Source organism: Arachis duranensis, chromosome 4 (assembly GCF_000817695.3).
Source record: "Arachis duranensis cultivar V14167 chromosome 4, aradu.V14167.gnm2.J7QH, whole genome shotgun sequence".
NCBI classification, from domain to species: Eukaryota; Viridiplantae; Streptophyta; class Magnoliopsida; order Fabales; family Fabaceae; genus Arachis; species Arachis duranensis.
In genome coordinates, this window is record NC_029775.3 from 113,379,922 (window position 1) to 113,395,569 (window position 15,648).

The 15,648-nt window shown below is 30.8% G+C and overlaps 1 protein-coding gene and 1 pseudogene across 1 annotated transcript; both read right to left on the reverse strand.

The window, feature by feature from the left end:
- Positions 1-6,321: 6,321 nt before the first annotated feature.
- LOC107486082 (UDP-glycosyltransferase 74G1-like) lies at positions 6,322-8,731 on the reverse strand (annotated as a pseudogene).
- A 119-nt stretch (positions 8,732-8,850) lies between these two features.
- LOC107486081 (mogroside IE synthase) lies at positions 8,851-10,795 on the reverse strand. The gene is made up of 2 exons (XM_016106629.3): positions 10,078-10,795; positions 8,851-9,713 (listed from the first exon to the last, which is right to left on the reverse strand). Exons 1-2 carry the CDS (start codon positions 10,720-10,722, stop codon positions 8,997-8,999), a joined length of 1,362 nt encoding a protein of 453 aa, XP_015962115.1. The 5' UTR covers positions 10,723-10,795; the 3' UTR covers positions 8,851-8,996.
- Positions 10,796-15,648: the final 4,853 nt, after the last annotated feature.

Below are 15,648 nucleotides of genomic sequence, written 5' to 3' on the forward strand. Positions count from 1 at the left end.
CGGTAGAAGTATATTATTTAGGGATGGCAATACCACCCGAACCTGTATATAATTTTAATATATAATATGTATAATATATGTAAAATAATTAATAAATGATTAATAATATTGTATCATATTTAAATTTTTATTTTAATTTATGTTATGTATGTGATCTGGTTATATAAATTTTGTAATTTAATTTTATTTATTGGATTTTAATAATTATAGGGATAGGTAAAGGCCGGGCAGGTACCTGCAGAGACGGATTAGGGTTCAATATTTTACTACTTGCGGATAAAAGTGAAACGAATTTTATACGAATTATTGTATGGCAGGACGAAATCAGATAAAACAAAAATCTGTCTCTACCCGCCCCGTTGCCACCCCTAATATTATCAGTAAAAAACTTGCCGGGAGAAATTTTAAAGTGCACCATATTCGAAAAAATAATTAAACTACACAATTTTTCTATAATTCACCTCAAACACAATCATATACAAATTAAAAATTTCTCAAAGCAATTGTCAAAATTTTAAAATAAACAAAAGAAATAAGAACCAGTGGAACCCATGGCGCACGCATCCAGTGCACGTATCCAAATATGTGAAAATTGAGAATAATAGAATGAGTAAATTTTGATAATAGTCTTAAAATTTACGTAATTATTCAATTTGATTTTTAAAATTCTGATTTTATTATAATAAATTTTTAAGTCGAGTTTCATATACTATAATAATTCCTAAACTTATTTTTGATGATCACCCAGCTGGGTTTGTCTTTAATAAGCTCAAGTGTTTTGAGCATTTGTGATGTGCACAATACATAAATTTTAAATAAGAAAAGTCTAGGGGTCAGCAATTCTATTGAATTTTGGCCAGCATGTAACCAGCAGAGAAATGTGAGCCATTGGATGAAATCTCATACCAATCTCACACCATCAAATCATCATTGATGGTTAGTTGATGGCTAACAATCACAAAAGTTATTGTCCCCCTAACATTGCTCTTTTAAATATGACTCACAAGGGGGTTTAATAATAATTATTAATTTTTTATATTTACTCAAATATTTTTAAAATTCATTGAGCCACCCTAATTTCTTTACCCCAAACTCACTGCACTCTCTTCTATACACCACTACTCTTGCACTCTCCTTTCTATACACAGAACCACTACCACCACCACCACTACTCTTCTCTGGATCTGTGCCGTAGCCGTCCAGCCCAGCAACTGCTGCCGTTCTTAGTCCCTCTCCCAGCGTCGTTCTTAGCCCCTCTCTCCGCGTCGTTCATTCTCGGTATCTCTCTTCGCGTCGTTCGTTCTCAAACTCGGAGCGCCGTCGTTCTCTTTGCCGTCGTCATGCACCCGCATCGTTATCACTCCTCAGCGGCATCGTCCTTAGCAAGTAGCGACGTAGGTCTCAGTTCCAATGGATCCTCAACCTCATGCATAAATTTGCTTCATTGATTTAATTCAATTTTTTTGTTTAATTTATCTTATTGTTCAATTTTTGTATGAATTTGCTTCATTGATTTCATTCAATTGTTGTTTTCTGGTTATATGTTTGTTCGAATTTTTTTTGTTCTGTTTATGAGGGTTATAAAATTTTGGAATTTGTTTTTATGAGTCTGATTTCAATTTCTGTGTTTATGATTCTATTTGTGATGTTCTAATTCTATGTTTGATTTGTTAATGCAGCTTAATTTTTTTTAGTGCATTTATGGTTCTACATATTTTGTAGAATATCCACATACATGATACATCCATTTGGTTGCATATTGATGCAGATTCGCTCCGCACTTCTAATCTGAGATGGACTCATTTGACTTGGGTGGTTACTGCTAGTGCCAAGATACATGCAGTGTGTTGGAGTTGCTGGATTATATATTCAATAAATTTTAGTTTCTAACATGTATCACTTTTTGCAATCAAACTTAGTCTGTGGTATTTTGTATTTCTAGTTATTAGAATAATGTAATGCAATGATGTACTTCTTCATATATCGTTTTAAATTGTTTTCAGAATAATATATTCCTCTTCAAATATCTTTATAAATATACTTTGATAAAGAGTTTCAATATAATCCAATCTTATTTTAACCAGAATTAGCTATTAACAAGGTTGCTCACTCGTCTGAATTAACCAAACTGTAATTAAGGAAGCGGAACATGATCTTCAATGACAACAGAATAAAACCATTCATGGATCCTATTACACCAAGCATAAGTTGAGTTGGAAAGTGAAAACTATGCCAAAAATTGACAAGATCATTTCAAATTGAAAGCATTACAACAAATTTCTTGCATATAGCCTAGTGAGGTATCATGAGTTTATATAAAAATTTAGATTTTTTACAACTATGCATGAATGTCTCTAAATTTTTTATAATTCTTCTTTTGTTTTCTTCCCTGAAAAAATTAATGAAGCTAACTGTTCCGTAATACTTCTTTTCTTTGACAAGATTGTGAGGAAATTTAAGCCACCACTTATGAAGTTATTGGAGTCTGTCAACATAGACCTCTGTTCCACTCTTTTGGTACATTACATCCATTTACATTACCATTATTTTCAGGGATGAGCATAATGCCGATCCATTTGCTGCTGTAGAATTTCTGGCTAAATATTGCAAATAGGCTGTGGTAACTTTAGGCAATAATGGATGCATTGCTAAACATGGCAAGGAGGTGCGTAAATCAGCAAAATTCACCATGTATAGGAGCATGGGACTAGTTATTTGCCAAAAATGTTTTTACTGTGTCATAATGAATGCATATTAGGCACATTATTATTATCTAAATTGGAAAATCGTTAAGATAAAGTTCAGGTTTTCTTGGTAGTTTTACATTTGTGACACTCGATCATAATATAATGTGAACTAGCTTAAAGCTCATGTGATTAATGATCTAATATCTATTTGCTATCATGAACTATGTTTCTCTTTCCATGTTAGGTGGTACGTGTCCCAGCCATAGGGGAAGCAAAAACTATAGATGTTACTGGAGCAGGAGACCTTTTTGCTAGTGGATTTTGTATGAAATGGTCCCTTGAAGAATGTTGCAAAATAGGTGCATGTAGTGGCGGATCTGTTACCCGCTCTCTTGGTGGTGAGGTGACATTAGATAATCGGCAATGGCTATACAAGCAGATGCAGATAAGAGATCTTCACATATGAAAAGTTCCAGGAACAAGATGCCAAATTGAATGCCTGCTATTTACTACAAAACATCCAGAATAAAAATCAAAACATTTTTTTTAATTATAGATTAAGTTTACAGTAATTATTGACATAACTGATAACATACATATCATAATCAGATCCTAGAACTAGAATGCCATAAACTTCAATTGCATTTGTATAAATATTAGATACCAACATCAAAATCCAAAATAATGGTCAAGCTTCTTTTTTCTATTTATTTGTTTGACTTTCTTAATAACCTTTTCTACTGAAGCAAAGAAACAACAAAAACAACCTCCATAGTTAAACAAGAACCACCATCAAAATCAGAACTAACCCATCATCTCCATTGCCTCCATGTCTACAGTAAACAGGTTCTGTCACAAGATCGATACCTCTTGGATATTGTGCAGAGCAATGGCCAATGCCAAATTAAAGCCAGAAGGCCCTATGGAGCGGAATCATGAAACAAACATCAAATGGAAGCAACATTAACAAGCATATCAGCAATTATAAAAGCAATAATTTAACAATTGTTAATAAAAGTTACAGTCTTGGAGATGCATATGAAATTTCTAAACACTCATCATGTTAGAGAAAGAATAAGATTAGGACATAATTCAAAGAAACTATCAGAAAAGCCATCTAACAATATCAATCCATGGCATGAAATTTGTTCTAAAAGGAAATTTTGAAAAATAAAAACCCTGTGTCATGAACAAGGGCCTCTTTCTTTTGATGGAACACTTGAGCAAGTGCTTGAAACTAAAAGGGAGAAGGGAAGGGGACACTAGTCGAAGAGCAAGATTAATCCCGTTCATAATATGAAGTTATTCACTATTCTAGGTTATCATAATCGTGCTTTAACCAAAAAAAGAAGAAGGGAAAATCGTAAATTTTGGGAGAGAGGAAGAACAGAAGAACGATTAATAGGTACTCACTAGTCATTTTTTCATCGTCGACAATCATGCAACCAAAAACGTGGATTACTTTACTGGGAAAGATCTTCAGCGGCAACAACCTTCGCTGAAACGACGGTTTTGTCACTGAATCTCTCTAATTTTATTATGGGGTAAATTTAAAATATCGAAATATTTGTGATCTGTAGTGTAATTTTTAATAAGTTATTTACAGATTAAATATAAATCATTAGATCTTTTATTAATTTAATCCAATGCTTCAGATTCAATGGTGTATCAGATAAGCTCAAAATTCTTGAGCTAATTTTAGACATCACCCAGCTGTAACAATGTTAATGTGTCATAGTATTGTATAAGGTGACTTCTGTGGTGGCCATATTTTGTGGTGGCTAAGTGTGACTATAATTGACTGACTAATAAAATTAGGATACATACATAAAAAACAGTAACTAATGTATCCCTTCAAAGTAAACAGGTAGTCCAAGAAACATCACTGCAATAGTAGAATAGTAATTACAAATTACATGTCTTAGAACGATTTTTTTTAATGAATTGGGCTTTGAGTGAAATGAACAATAAAAAGAAATGGAACTAGAGTGAAATATTCTAAAAATGTAGTCAAAATAAAAGAAAATAATAATTGGACATTCAGTAAATTAAATGGTTAGAATGTGGTTTAAAAAAAAAAGAGTTGATACAAAATAAAGTAATAAGCATTGTATCATATTATACAGTCCAAAAATAACAGTAAACATTGTAATGTCTAATGCTCAAAGGTTCTATGATAAACAACAATAAAATAGTAAAAATTATTAATTAAAATTAAAAAACCGCTACTAATAATATTATACTTATACAATTGCAAATCTTTAACATTTTTTTAATAAAGTAAAATGCATTTATGTATTTGTGATTAATGGTATCAGAAGTAATAATATTCATGGTGTAGCCAAAATAATTTAGATCAAAAGGTTTGAGTATTTAGAGATTAGGGATTATAATAAATTAAATTTAAAAGTTGTTAAGTTAAGAATTTAAGATTTAAGATTTAAAAGGTATATATATGATTCACGTTTTCATATCTAAATTATTTAATTTTATTAGTAATAAAATTAATGTACATTTTTTTATTGTTCTCATAAATAACAATCTTTACTTTTTTAGTGTTTAGTATAAAATTCTTTGCTTACAAGTTACAATAATAATTTTTTAACGATTTTCATGGTTCTTAAATATCTATGAAATATAAATAATGTATCATAGATTAAAAAATAACGGGATCATTTTATAGTTAGCATTTAGGATAATTAACTTAATCATTAGATTTTAAAATTTACCAACTGAGAGAGAATTTACTCTTTTTTGTAAATGTTAAAGACTTATAATTATATAAACATAGTATAGATTTTCACACTTCACTATTTAAGATTTTGTTTTACAAATGTTATCAATGGTAGCGACTTTCTTCATTTTAATTAATATTTTTACTTTAATATTATTACAAATGATAACAATTGTTTATAATAGATTCTTGAGCATTAGACATTACAATGTTTATTATTTTTATTTTCGTACTGCATACAATATTTACTACTTTATTTTGCATCATCTCTTTTTTTTTAACCAGTTCTAGGTATTTAATTTACTGAGTATTCAATTACTATATATTTCGTCTTACTTTGATACACATTTTTTGAAATATACTATTATAATTTTTTTTTTGTTGTCCATTTCACTCAAAGCCCAATCCATAAAAAAATGATTTTAGGACATGTGATTACCACTCTGCCATTATGGTCATATTTCGATTCTTAAAATTAATTATATCCTAGCCAACTTTTTCATACATGTATCTTAATCTTATTGGCCAGTCAACTATAGGTAACCTTAGCCACCACAAAACATAGTCACCAGAGAACTCACCATTGTATAAGGTAGTTAATTAAGTTGGTAAAATTACAATTTAAATTTAATTTACTTCCTCTTTTTTTATATAGTTTTAATTGATTCCTACCTCTTCATAATGATCCATTCTTCGTCTTCTCCAAAAATATTAAGAGAATATCACACTTAATGTGATCCAAAGCATAAGGAAAAATGAAAACTTTCTTAAACCGAGTTATATATTAAATTTTTACCGAGTTATATTAAGCGGATCAAGTTATATTCTTAAACTTTCTTCAAATCTATTATAAAATGGTACATATTACAAGGAACACCACAATTAGTCAACAATACATAATTAAAGAGAAATGGTTGGCTCATGAATTTTTGTTTGCACATGAAATAGAGCATTGACAAATTCTATAATATTTTTATTTGAGCTTCCACCTTCACTAACAGCTTCAATAGCCAAATTCTTCCATTGCATAGCATTGATCTTAATCTCTTTGCCCTTCTCATTTTCCATTAATTCTCTAATACAATACTCCAATGCTTCATTTCTCATAATCTTTTTGTCATCAACCATAGGTCTAATTCCCACTTTCCAAACATCCACAAGATACTTAGCATTTGTTCCTTGCAATAACCGGAACTCCTAAACTTAATGCTTCTATTGAAGAGTTCCAACCACAATGTGTTACAAAACACCCTATAGCTTCATGTGCCAAAACCTTTACTTGAGAGCACCATGTTACTACTAAACCCTTTTCTGAATTCTTTGCAAAATCTTTTGGGAGTTTAGCTTCTTCAGATACTCTAACCACCCATAAAAAATATTTTTGGCTATGTTTCAAACTATATGCTACTTCTTTCATTTGTTCCTCATCAAGTGAAACTAAACTTCCGAATGATACATAAACAACTGAATATTTTGGCTTATTGTCTAGCCATGTTATACATTCTTGGGTCTTGAATTGTGTGATATTATAGTCTTCATCATCTTTGACTCGTTTGTCCAAGAATATAGACGGTATGTTTGGTCCTATAGTCCTAAAATTGGACCAAATCTTCATTGTCCAATCAGTCACCTAAAAATAATTTTCAATCACTAAGTATTGTATGAAGAGAAAAAAAAATTATTGGAAGACTAAGTGAGCAACCTCAAAGAAATGGCTTAATTGATGAAAATTCATGAATTCTAACAGACTGACACACAAGAAAGTACGTGTAAAAATAGAAATTCACTATTTATATGTGAGAATTGATTTTTTTTTCTTTTTATAATTTTAAGATATTGAAAATATCAATCTTTTTAGTTAAGTCTTAAAATAATCTTTGAAATTAATAGTTTGTATTAATTTAGTTTTTGAGAAGATCACAATTGCACTATTCTAGTCCTTTAGATCAGAAAAAATGCAGTAAGTTCATTCTAACCATTTTCTGTTAAATGTGACCTAATGTTGTGAGGATTAACTTAGTGCAATTTTTTTTAATATGAAGGACTAAAGTAATGTAATTGGAATCTCAAAAATTAAATTGGTACAAATTGCCAATCTGTACTTTGGGGTTAACTCATTTTTTTTTTTCTTTTTAGTATTATAATACAAAAAAGAACATTTTATTTAAGAAAAAATATAGGTAAACAATAAAAATACTAAACAATGTGAACAATGAATATGTCAGATGTTCAATTCAATAAATATGCAGATGACTATATTCATTATTTTTAATTGGATGGTTTTTTTTTTATTTATTCATACACAGTTAACCATGGCTGAATGTTCAAATCACTAGGTATGCAGATGGTTATCCTAATGTTAAGATTTAGGAGGTAATTTAGGAGTGGAGTAATTTTTTTACTTTATTGGGTCAATTCTAGAACTCATTGTTCACATTGTATATAAAAGTCATTGTCTATCTAACAAAACCTTTTATTTAATTTGAGGCGATTTTGTGAAAATTTAAGAGAATATTTAACAAGTTTAAGATGCTATATCACAATTTAATTTGTGTTATAAAACCCTGAAAACATTCAAAACTTGATGAACTGCTAATTAATTACCTGTTTCTCCAGCTCATAGAAGCTATTGCAAAGGACCCAATCAGCTTTGTCAATGTTTGAAAACTGATCCCTTAGCATTTGAAGAAAATCAGGATCTTCCTCATGGTTAAAGAAGAAACAAGGCATTTCACTATGTTGAAGTTGTGGCAACATGGGAAGTAACGAAACCTCATGATCATGTCTCAGTTTTCCAATATAGACATGGTAGCATATGGCATTTATAGGTAGATTCTGAGTGAGAAAAACAGCACCGACCACACCAAATTTTTTTGCAACATCAAGTGGCCATGTTAAGAATGAATCATAGACTATGCAATCTACAGGGTACCCTGTTCTAGCATGATTCTCTAGAAGCTCACCAAGATTTTGTGGCCCCACTTGACCAAAACGCTCCAAATAGACACTTAAATTCAGTGCTTCTCCATGCCTACCATTATCAAATCCATCTGAAATTGTCTCAAGTGAAATTGAATGTGGCAAATTCAGATTATTCTCTATGTTCTTGAAGTAGAATAGGGTGGTGACAAGTGTCACTCTTACACCTTCATGTTGCAAGCGCTTAGAGAATTGAATCATGGGATTCATGTGACCTTGTGCTGGATATGGTAGCACCACACAGTGCATAGTTTTTCTCATGCCTATTCTATTTTCCATTAATTTTTCCTCTCTGGGTTTGAGCTATTCAAGGGTCAACCTATGAATTAGAATACTTAATAATACAGCACAAATGGATAAATTAGTGAAAACTTGTAAAACAAGTTAAGTTGGTATGATATTTAAATAACAGGACTTTATAATCAAACTTTAATTAATGGACAATGACAGTTTTGGCCAAAAACTTGTTCATTGATTTCTCAAAGGAATGAGAGTAGTAATTATCTGACTCTAAAACTTATTTTATAATAATTAAAGTGGTACATTATTTGCCAAGGAAACAACCACAACAAATAATTAAATAAGTAGTGGTTGATTCAATAACCTTTTAAACTATTCACAAATTCTATAATATTCTTATTGGAGCTTCCACCTTCACTAACAGCTTCAATAGCCAAATTCTTCAACTTCACAGCATTAATCCTAATCTCTTTACCCTTATCACTTTCCATTAACTCCTTAATACAATCCTCCAATGCTTCCTTCCTCATAATCTTTTTCTCATCAACCACAGGCCTGATCCCCACTTTCCAAACATCAACAAGGTACTTAGCATTTGTAGCTTGATCTGACCATTGAGGCACAGCAATAACAGGAACACCTAAACTCAATGCTTCTAATGTAGAATTCCAACCACAATGTGTTACAAAACACCCAACAGCCTCATGAGACAAAACCTTTAGTTGAGAGCACCATGTCACTACTAAACCCTTTTCTGAATTCTTTGCAAAATCTTTTGGGAGTTTTGCTTCTTCTGAGGCTCTAACTACCCATAAGAAGTATCTACCACTATCTCTCAAACCATAAGCTACTTCTCTTATTTGTTCTTCGTCTAGCGGAACCAAACTTCCGAATGATACGTATAGAACGGACCCTTTTGCCTTCTTGTCTAGCCAATCCATACATTCTTCGCTCTTGAATTGTGTCACACCGTATTCTTCATCATCTTTAAGGCGTTTGTCTAAGAACATTGATGGTATGCTTGGTCCTATAGTCCTGAATTTTGGCCAAATCTTTGTTGTCCAATCAATTACCTACGAGCAATTTTCAATCACCAATCATCACACATTGAAAAAACATATACACAGAAGACAAGGTGAAAACTCATATGCAGTTATTTTGTGTGCACGTAACATTTTTTATGAACGAGAATAACAATCAATCAAGAATTGTTAAATAGGATAACTAAATCAAATCTAAAACTAGTAAACTCAAAATTTCACAAATTAACTTGAAAATTGGAAAGGTTCAATTAATATAGGGATCTGCAAGGGCTCTAAGTTCTAACACACAACAAAGAACTATTAAAACATGCAAAATCATAGTACTGCAAGAAGGGAGCAGAAATCAGAACACCAAATAAATAAGTAGTTGTGTAAAGCTGCATAAATTAATTACCTCTTTCTCCAACTCATAGAATGCATTACAGAGCACCCAATCAGCCTCATGAATGTTAGAAAACTGTTCGACAAGCATCTCAAGAAAAGCAGGATCTTCTTGATAGCTAAGGAAGAAAGAAGGCATGTCCCTATGTTGAAGCTTTGGTAACATAGGAATCAAAATCTCATCCTCAGTAAGTGGGGCCCTAAGCTTTCCAATATGAACATGATAGTAAACACTATTCACAGGCATATTCTGAGTAAGATAAGAAGCACCAGCTATACCAAATTTCTTAGCAACATCAAGAGCCCAAGGCATGAACGAATCATAGATTATGCAATCTACAGGGTACCCTGAAATAGCACACTTCTCTAGAACCTCACTTAAAGTTTGTGACCCTCTTTGAGCAAAAACTTCATTATAGACAGTGAGTTTGAGTCCCTCACCATGTCTTCCATTGTCAAACCCATCTGAGATTGTCTCAAAGGACATTGAAGGTGGGAAATTCTCCAAGCTTTTGCCGTAGAATAGTGTTGTGACAAGTGTCACTTTTACACCCTCATGTAGCAAACGCTTGGAGAATTGAATCATGGGGTTTATGTGTCCTTGTGCAGGGTATGCTAGCACCACACAGTGCACTGCTTTGCCATTTTCCTTCTCCATTTTCTTTCTTCACACTCACTAACTCACTCTTTTTGTTCTTCTCCTTTTGCCTTTGACCTCTTTGGGATTTTGGGCTATTGGGTTATATGCTTAAATATAATATGCATGAGCAGAGTACTGAGTCAAATTGTATACTTTCAAATTTAATTAACATCAGGAAAAAGAAAATTTAGTTTCTTTTCAAAGAAAAAAAGAAAAGTTGAAGTTTACAACTTTAATCTTTTAATAAAGAGTGAACACCGATTCGTGATAATTACCTCAAAAGGATTACAGATCTTTGACAAAAAAAATAGTTTCTGATTTTTTTTGGACATATGCCAAAAAAAAATAATATTAACTTTTTTTGGCACAAAATTACAGGAGCTAATCAGTCTCATAAAAATAAAATTTAGGGATCAGATTAAGTATTTTTTTATCAAGAACTTAGTTGTCTTTTAAAATAATTGTCTCTTTAAAATTTTTTCTCTTTAATAAAAAATCAAGATTGTCGTAATTGAACCGATAAAACTCGAGATTAAATGGTTTAAAATTTTAATTAAAGTTAAATTTGGATCAATTATGCTATATTTTAGTAATCAATTTTAATTAAGTTGGTATAATAATTTATTGGCGTAAAAAATATTATTTAAAAAAAACGAGAATGTAAGAACAAGAAGAAAAAAACAAAGACTTGGTCGAACCTTACAAAAAAAATTATTTACATAGTATTTTTCATTTTGATATAAGAAAATAATATATTTTTTTATAATTATATGACGTATACACAACAAATGATTATTAAAACAGTTTATTTATATATAATACATATTAAAATAAAAGATATATAAAAAATAAATTAAATAATATATATTAATATATTTTATATAAATAATTAATTTTTTTTTACACAAAATTTTTAATTTGTATAAAATATATACAATGTAAAAGATTGATTTTTTAACAAAACTTATACTCGTTAAATTTTTTCAACGTCTTTATTAGTCTTTTACCCGATTTATCGTCAATATATTTTACACTAATCTAGATCGGCAAAATATCCATTTTCGATTAATCCTATTGAACCAATTGATTTGGTTTGATTCTCGCAACACTGAAAAAAAAAGAATATTTAAGTATAGGTATAATACAAATGGACAAATTATGTGACGCAATATCTGACGCAAATTACGGGGGGAAACATATGATTAACTAAAAAAAGAGAGTAATTAATGATTCCATATGTGCATGTCATTTTCACATGGATATTTATTTATTTATTTGATCATATTCATGGTCATCACTAGCTACTTCGCTCAACGAAAAAAAATTTGGTCAACAAAGATGGGCTAGACAACTTGGATTTAATATTTAGAGTTTGACTCTTCTAAAATTATATTATTATTTAAAAAAAATATATTATTAATTATCATTAAATTAAGATAGTAAAACTCATAGTTAATAAATATTATAAATTCAAAGATAATTAAAATATTACTGTATTATTTTACTAACATTAATATTATTACTTTAGAAATTTTTTTTTTCTAATATTTGTGTTGTAAGCAGATAGAGTTTGAATACCTTTTGAGTTCTAATTTGCATACATGGAACTACTGGCATATACTATATGACATCATTATTAGAATATATATAGTATTTGATTACAATCAATATTATTTTAACATATTAAGTGGTCGATCATATATACGTATAATATATTTTTTTGCTGTGTCATGTGATTCAAAGCTTCTGCATTTTTTGTTTCGGCTTATATATAATATATCTCACTAGATGATTCTTTCTTTTGTCTTATCTTTTGAAAAAAGTTTATTCATACATGGAAAATGCAAAATAGATTACTGGGACAAAGAAAGGCCAGTTTCATACACATCATAAGCTGAGCATATCTATGCACGCCAAAATTTTTGTGGCTTCGTCTCATTTATAATTTACCTTGGAATTTATTCACCATAATAATTTCAACAACAAAGCTACAACGGAGTGTTGATGTTATTATTTTTATTTATAAAGGATAGGGATATATATTGAAAAAAGAACTAGGAGAAAAATTAGAATTACAAATATGAAGTGTAAAAAATATTTTTATCCGAATATTAAATTATTATTAAGATAACACAATGATATAATTTAATTATGAATTTAATAAAAATATTCTATAGTGTTTGATAACAATTCATATTCTCACAACATTTTTATGACAACTTCCACACTCACCTCTAATAATATCATTTACTTGCCTTTTTTTCCAGCTCATAAGAAAAGGTATGACAAAGGATCCAATCAGCTTTCTTCAATAACTGAAGAAAAGCAGGATCTTCTTCATAGTTAAAGAAGACATAGGGCAATAAAGGCCTATCCCCATATGATAAGTTTTGGAAACTTGCCAAGGAAAATCTCATCCTCAGTGACTGAAGTCTTAGAGCTTCCAATGTGCACATGGTAGTCGATGCTATTCAGTATTCACAGCCAAATTGAGTTAGGAAAGTCACCAACTATGCCAAATTAATGGGCCGCATTAAAGGCCCAAATCATGGTGAACCATAGATTATGCAATCTTATGGGCCTGACCCATTAAAATATTACAAGAGTAATATTAGGTACCAACTTTTTTTTTTCCAGTTATACTTGAACAAAAAATAGGAGGAGACATCGGACTCGGGCGGCAGTGAGGGCATCTTGGCGTCGGTAGGAAGGAGATGTTGTTGGCCACCATCGTGAGGGCGGCTTGAGTATGCTGTTCATCGGACGAGGAGATCCGAGCTCCTCCTCCATAGCTTCAATGGCAGCCTCAGGTACTGGGTCTAGCTTCTAAATATTAAATTATAAACCTAAACACTAAAATTAATTATGGTCTATATTATGCATATATATTTATAATTAATTTTAGTGACTAATTTTAATATATAAATAATATTTTTTGAATTAATTAATATTCATTAACTAAAAATTAGTTACTTATATGTTTTATTAAAATGTTTATGTGACAACTATGAATAAGGTGACATGTAAGGCTCATAATAGATAAGGTAAGATAGAGTTTGGACTCTACTCTAATTTTATCTGCGGGTTAAAAATTTTTCTATCATACCCTATTTGTGGGTTGAGAATTTTTCAGTCCTAACTCTATCCACATCTAAAGTTCTAAATCCTATCCTACTCGACTCTACCCACAGAAAAATAAAAAATTTTAAACAAATATAAAATTTAACCATTTCAAATTTCATACATATTAACAAAATAAAAAAATAAAAAACTAAATTTAAATTAAAATTAAAAATAATAAAATTTTTAAAAAAATTAACATAAAATTACAAATAATATAATTATCAACTAATTTTGTGGTTATTTCAAATTTTTATAAAAGAAAGATTATGGTTCAATACTCACTTTTTTCGCTACATACAAAATTTTTACATATATATTATATAATATATTAGAGGTGCAGATAGGATAAGGTAGGGTATACCCTGAACCCATACCCTATCCTATCCGTAGACAAATTCGCATCGCATTCTATTCTATATTAAAAATTCTACCCGAATGAATTAGTCTGTATTAAATATCTGCAAATAGAGTATAAATTGCCAGCTCTAGTGACATGAGACAATCTGCCATCTTAATCATCACTTTCAATAACAGAAATGAGTTTACTTCACATATATTCACTTAATAGCGTTATTTTGTCATATTTTCAATTTTAAGAAAAAAAAAATTTTTTTTTAAGGAAGAAAAAGCTCAACACATCAAGCTGAAGCAACTGGAAATCAAGTAACAAAAATATCAAAGAACAACACGTCAATCAACAACTCAAAAGTAAAGGAATCTCTAATCATCTTCGGTATTGCCATCAACAATTAAAAGATTCACCACCACTTCACTCGTCGAAAAGCATAAAGGATCTATTTATAATTTTCACCACACCTGAGCCTTGATTATTGAAAATTCTGTCATTCCGTTCTAGCCAAATTATCTAGATAACAGCAAAGAACCCAATCAACCACCGCTTCCTCTCATTCTTTCTTTGTGAAGCATCCATCTAACTCTCAAAGTGTTGCTTTAGGTTACCTAGCATAGTCCATGTCCTTCCAAGAGCAAAAAGCCAAGCACACCACACGTGTCAAGTGAGCTCACAGCCAATAAACAGATGAAAAGCAGACTCAATAGACTTATAACATAAAACATACAGGTTATCTTGTAAGTCAATAACACCTAATCTGCAAAGCCTTTCCTTGGTGTTCACCCTCTCAACCAATACAAACCAAGCAAATAACTCGACCCTTGGCGGGACAAAACCCCTCTAAATAGCACTCATGAAGGTATAGCTTGTTATTTTCTCTGAGAGAACTGCTTCCTGCATCACCTGCATAAAGAAGTTAGTCGAATAAATGCCAGTTTTATCATATTTTCAAACCATTGTGTCCTCTCTCTCATTTGTTAGCCGTACTACCTGTAAGACTTCATGAAGTTGGTGCAAGAGCTCCAACTCCCATTGAAATAACTCTTTCTTCCACTGGAAACTCCATATCCACTCTAACTCATCCCAAAAACCGCAGTCCCCTATAACAGATCATTTAAGGTTTGATACCGAAAAAAACCTTGAAAACATATCTTTTAAGATACCACTAGGTAGCCAGACATCCTTCTAAAATCGGACTGTTCTACCATTTCCTTCCTCCATAGACAAGTCTCTGGTCATCTTCTACCTTATATGTGGTTCCCAAATTTAAAGCTTACAAATATCCTTTCAAGAATCTCCTTTCGTAGGAACAGGCTGGCTACACATCATCTCAAAAGGATTCATGTTATTACAAGAGCACACAACTCTCTTTTATAATGAGCAGTCCTCTTTCGAAAACCTCCACCACCACTTAAATAGAAAAAAATTATTATCTTTTAGAATTATTTTTTTTAACACTTAAATTTATT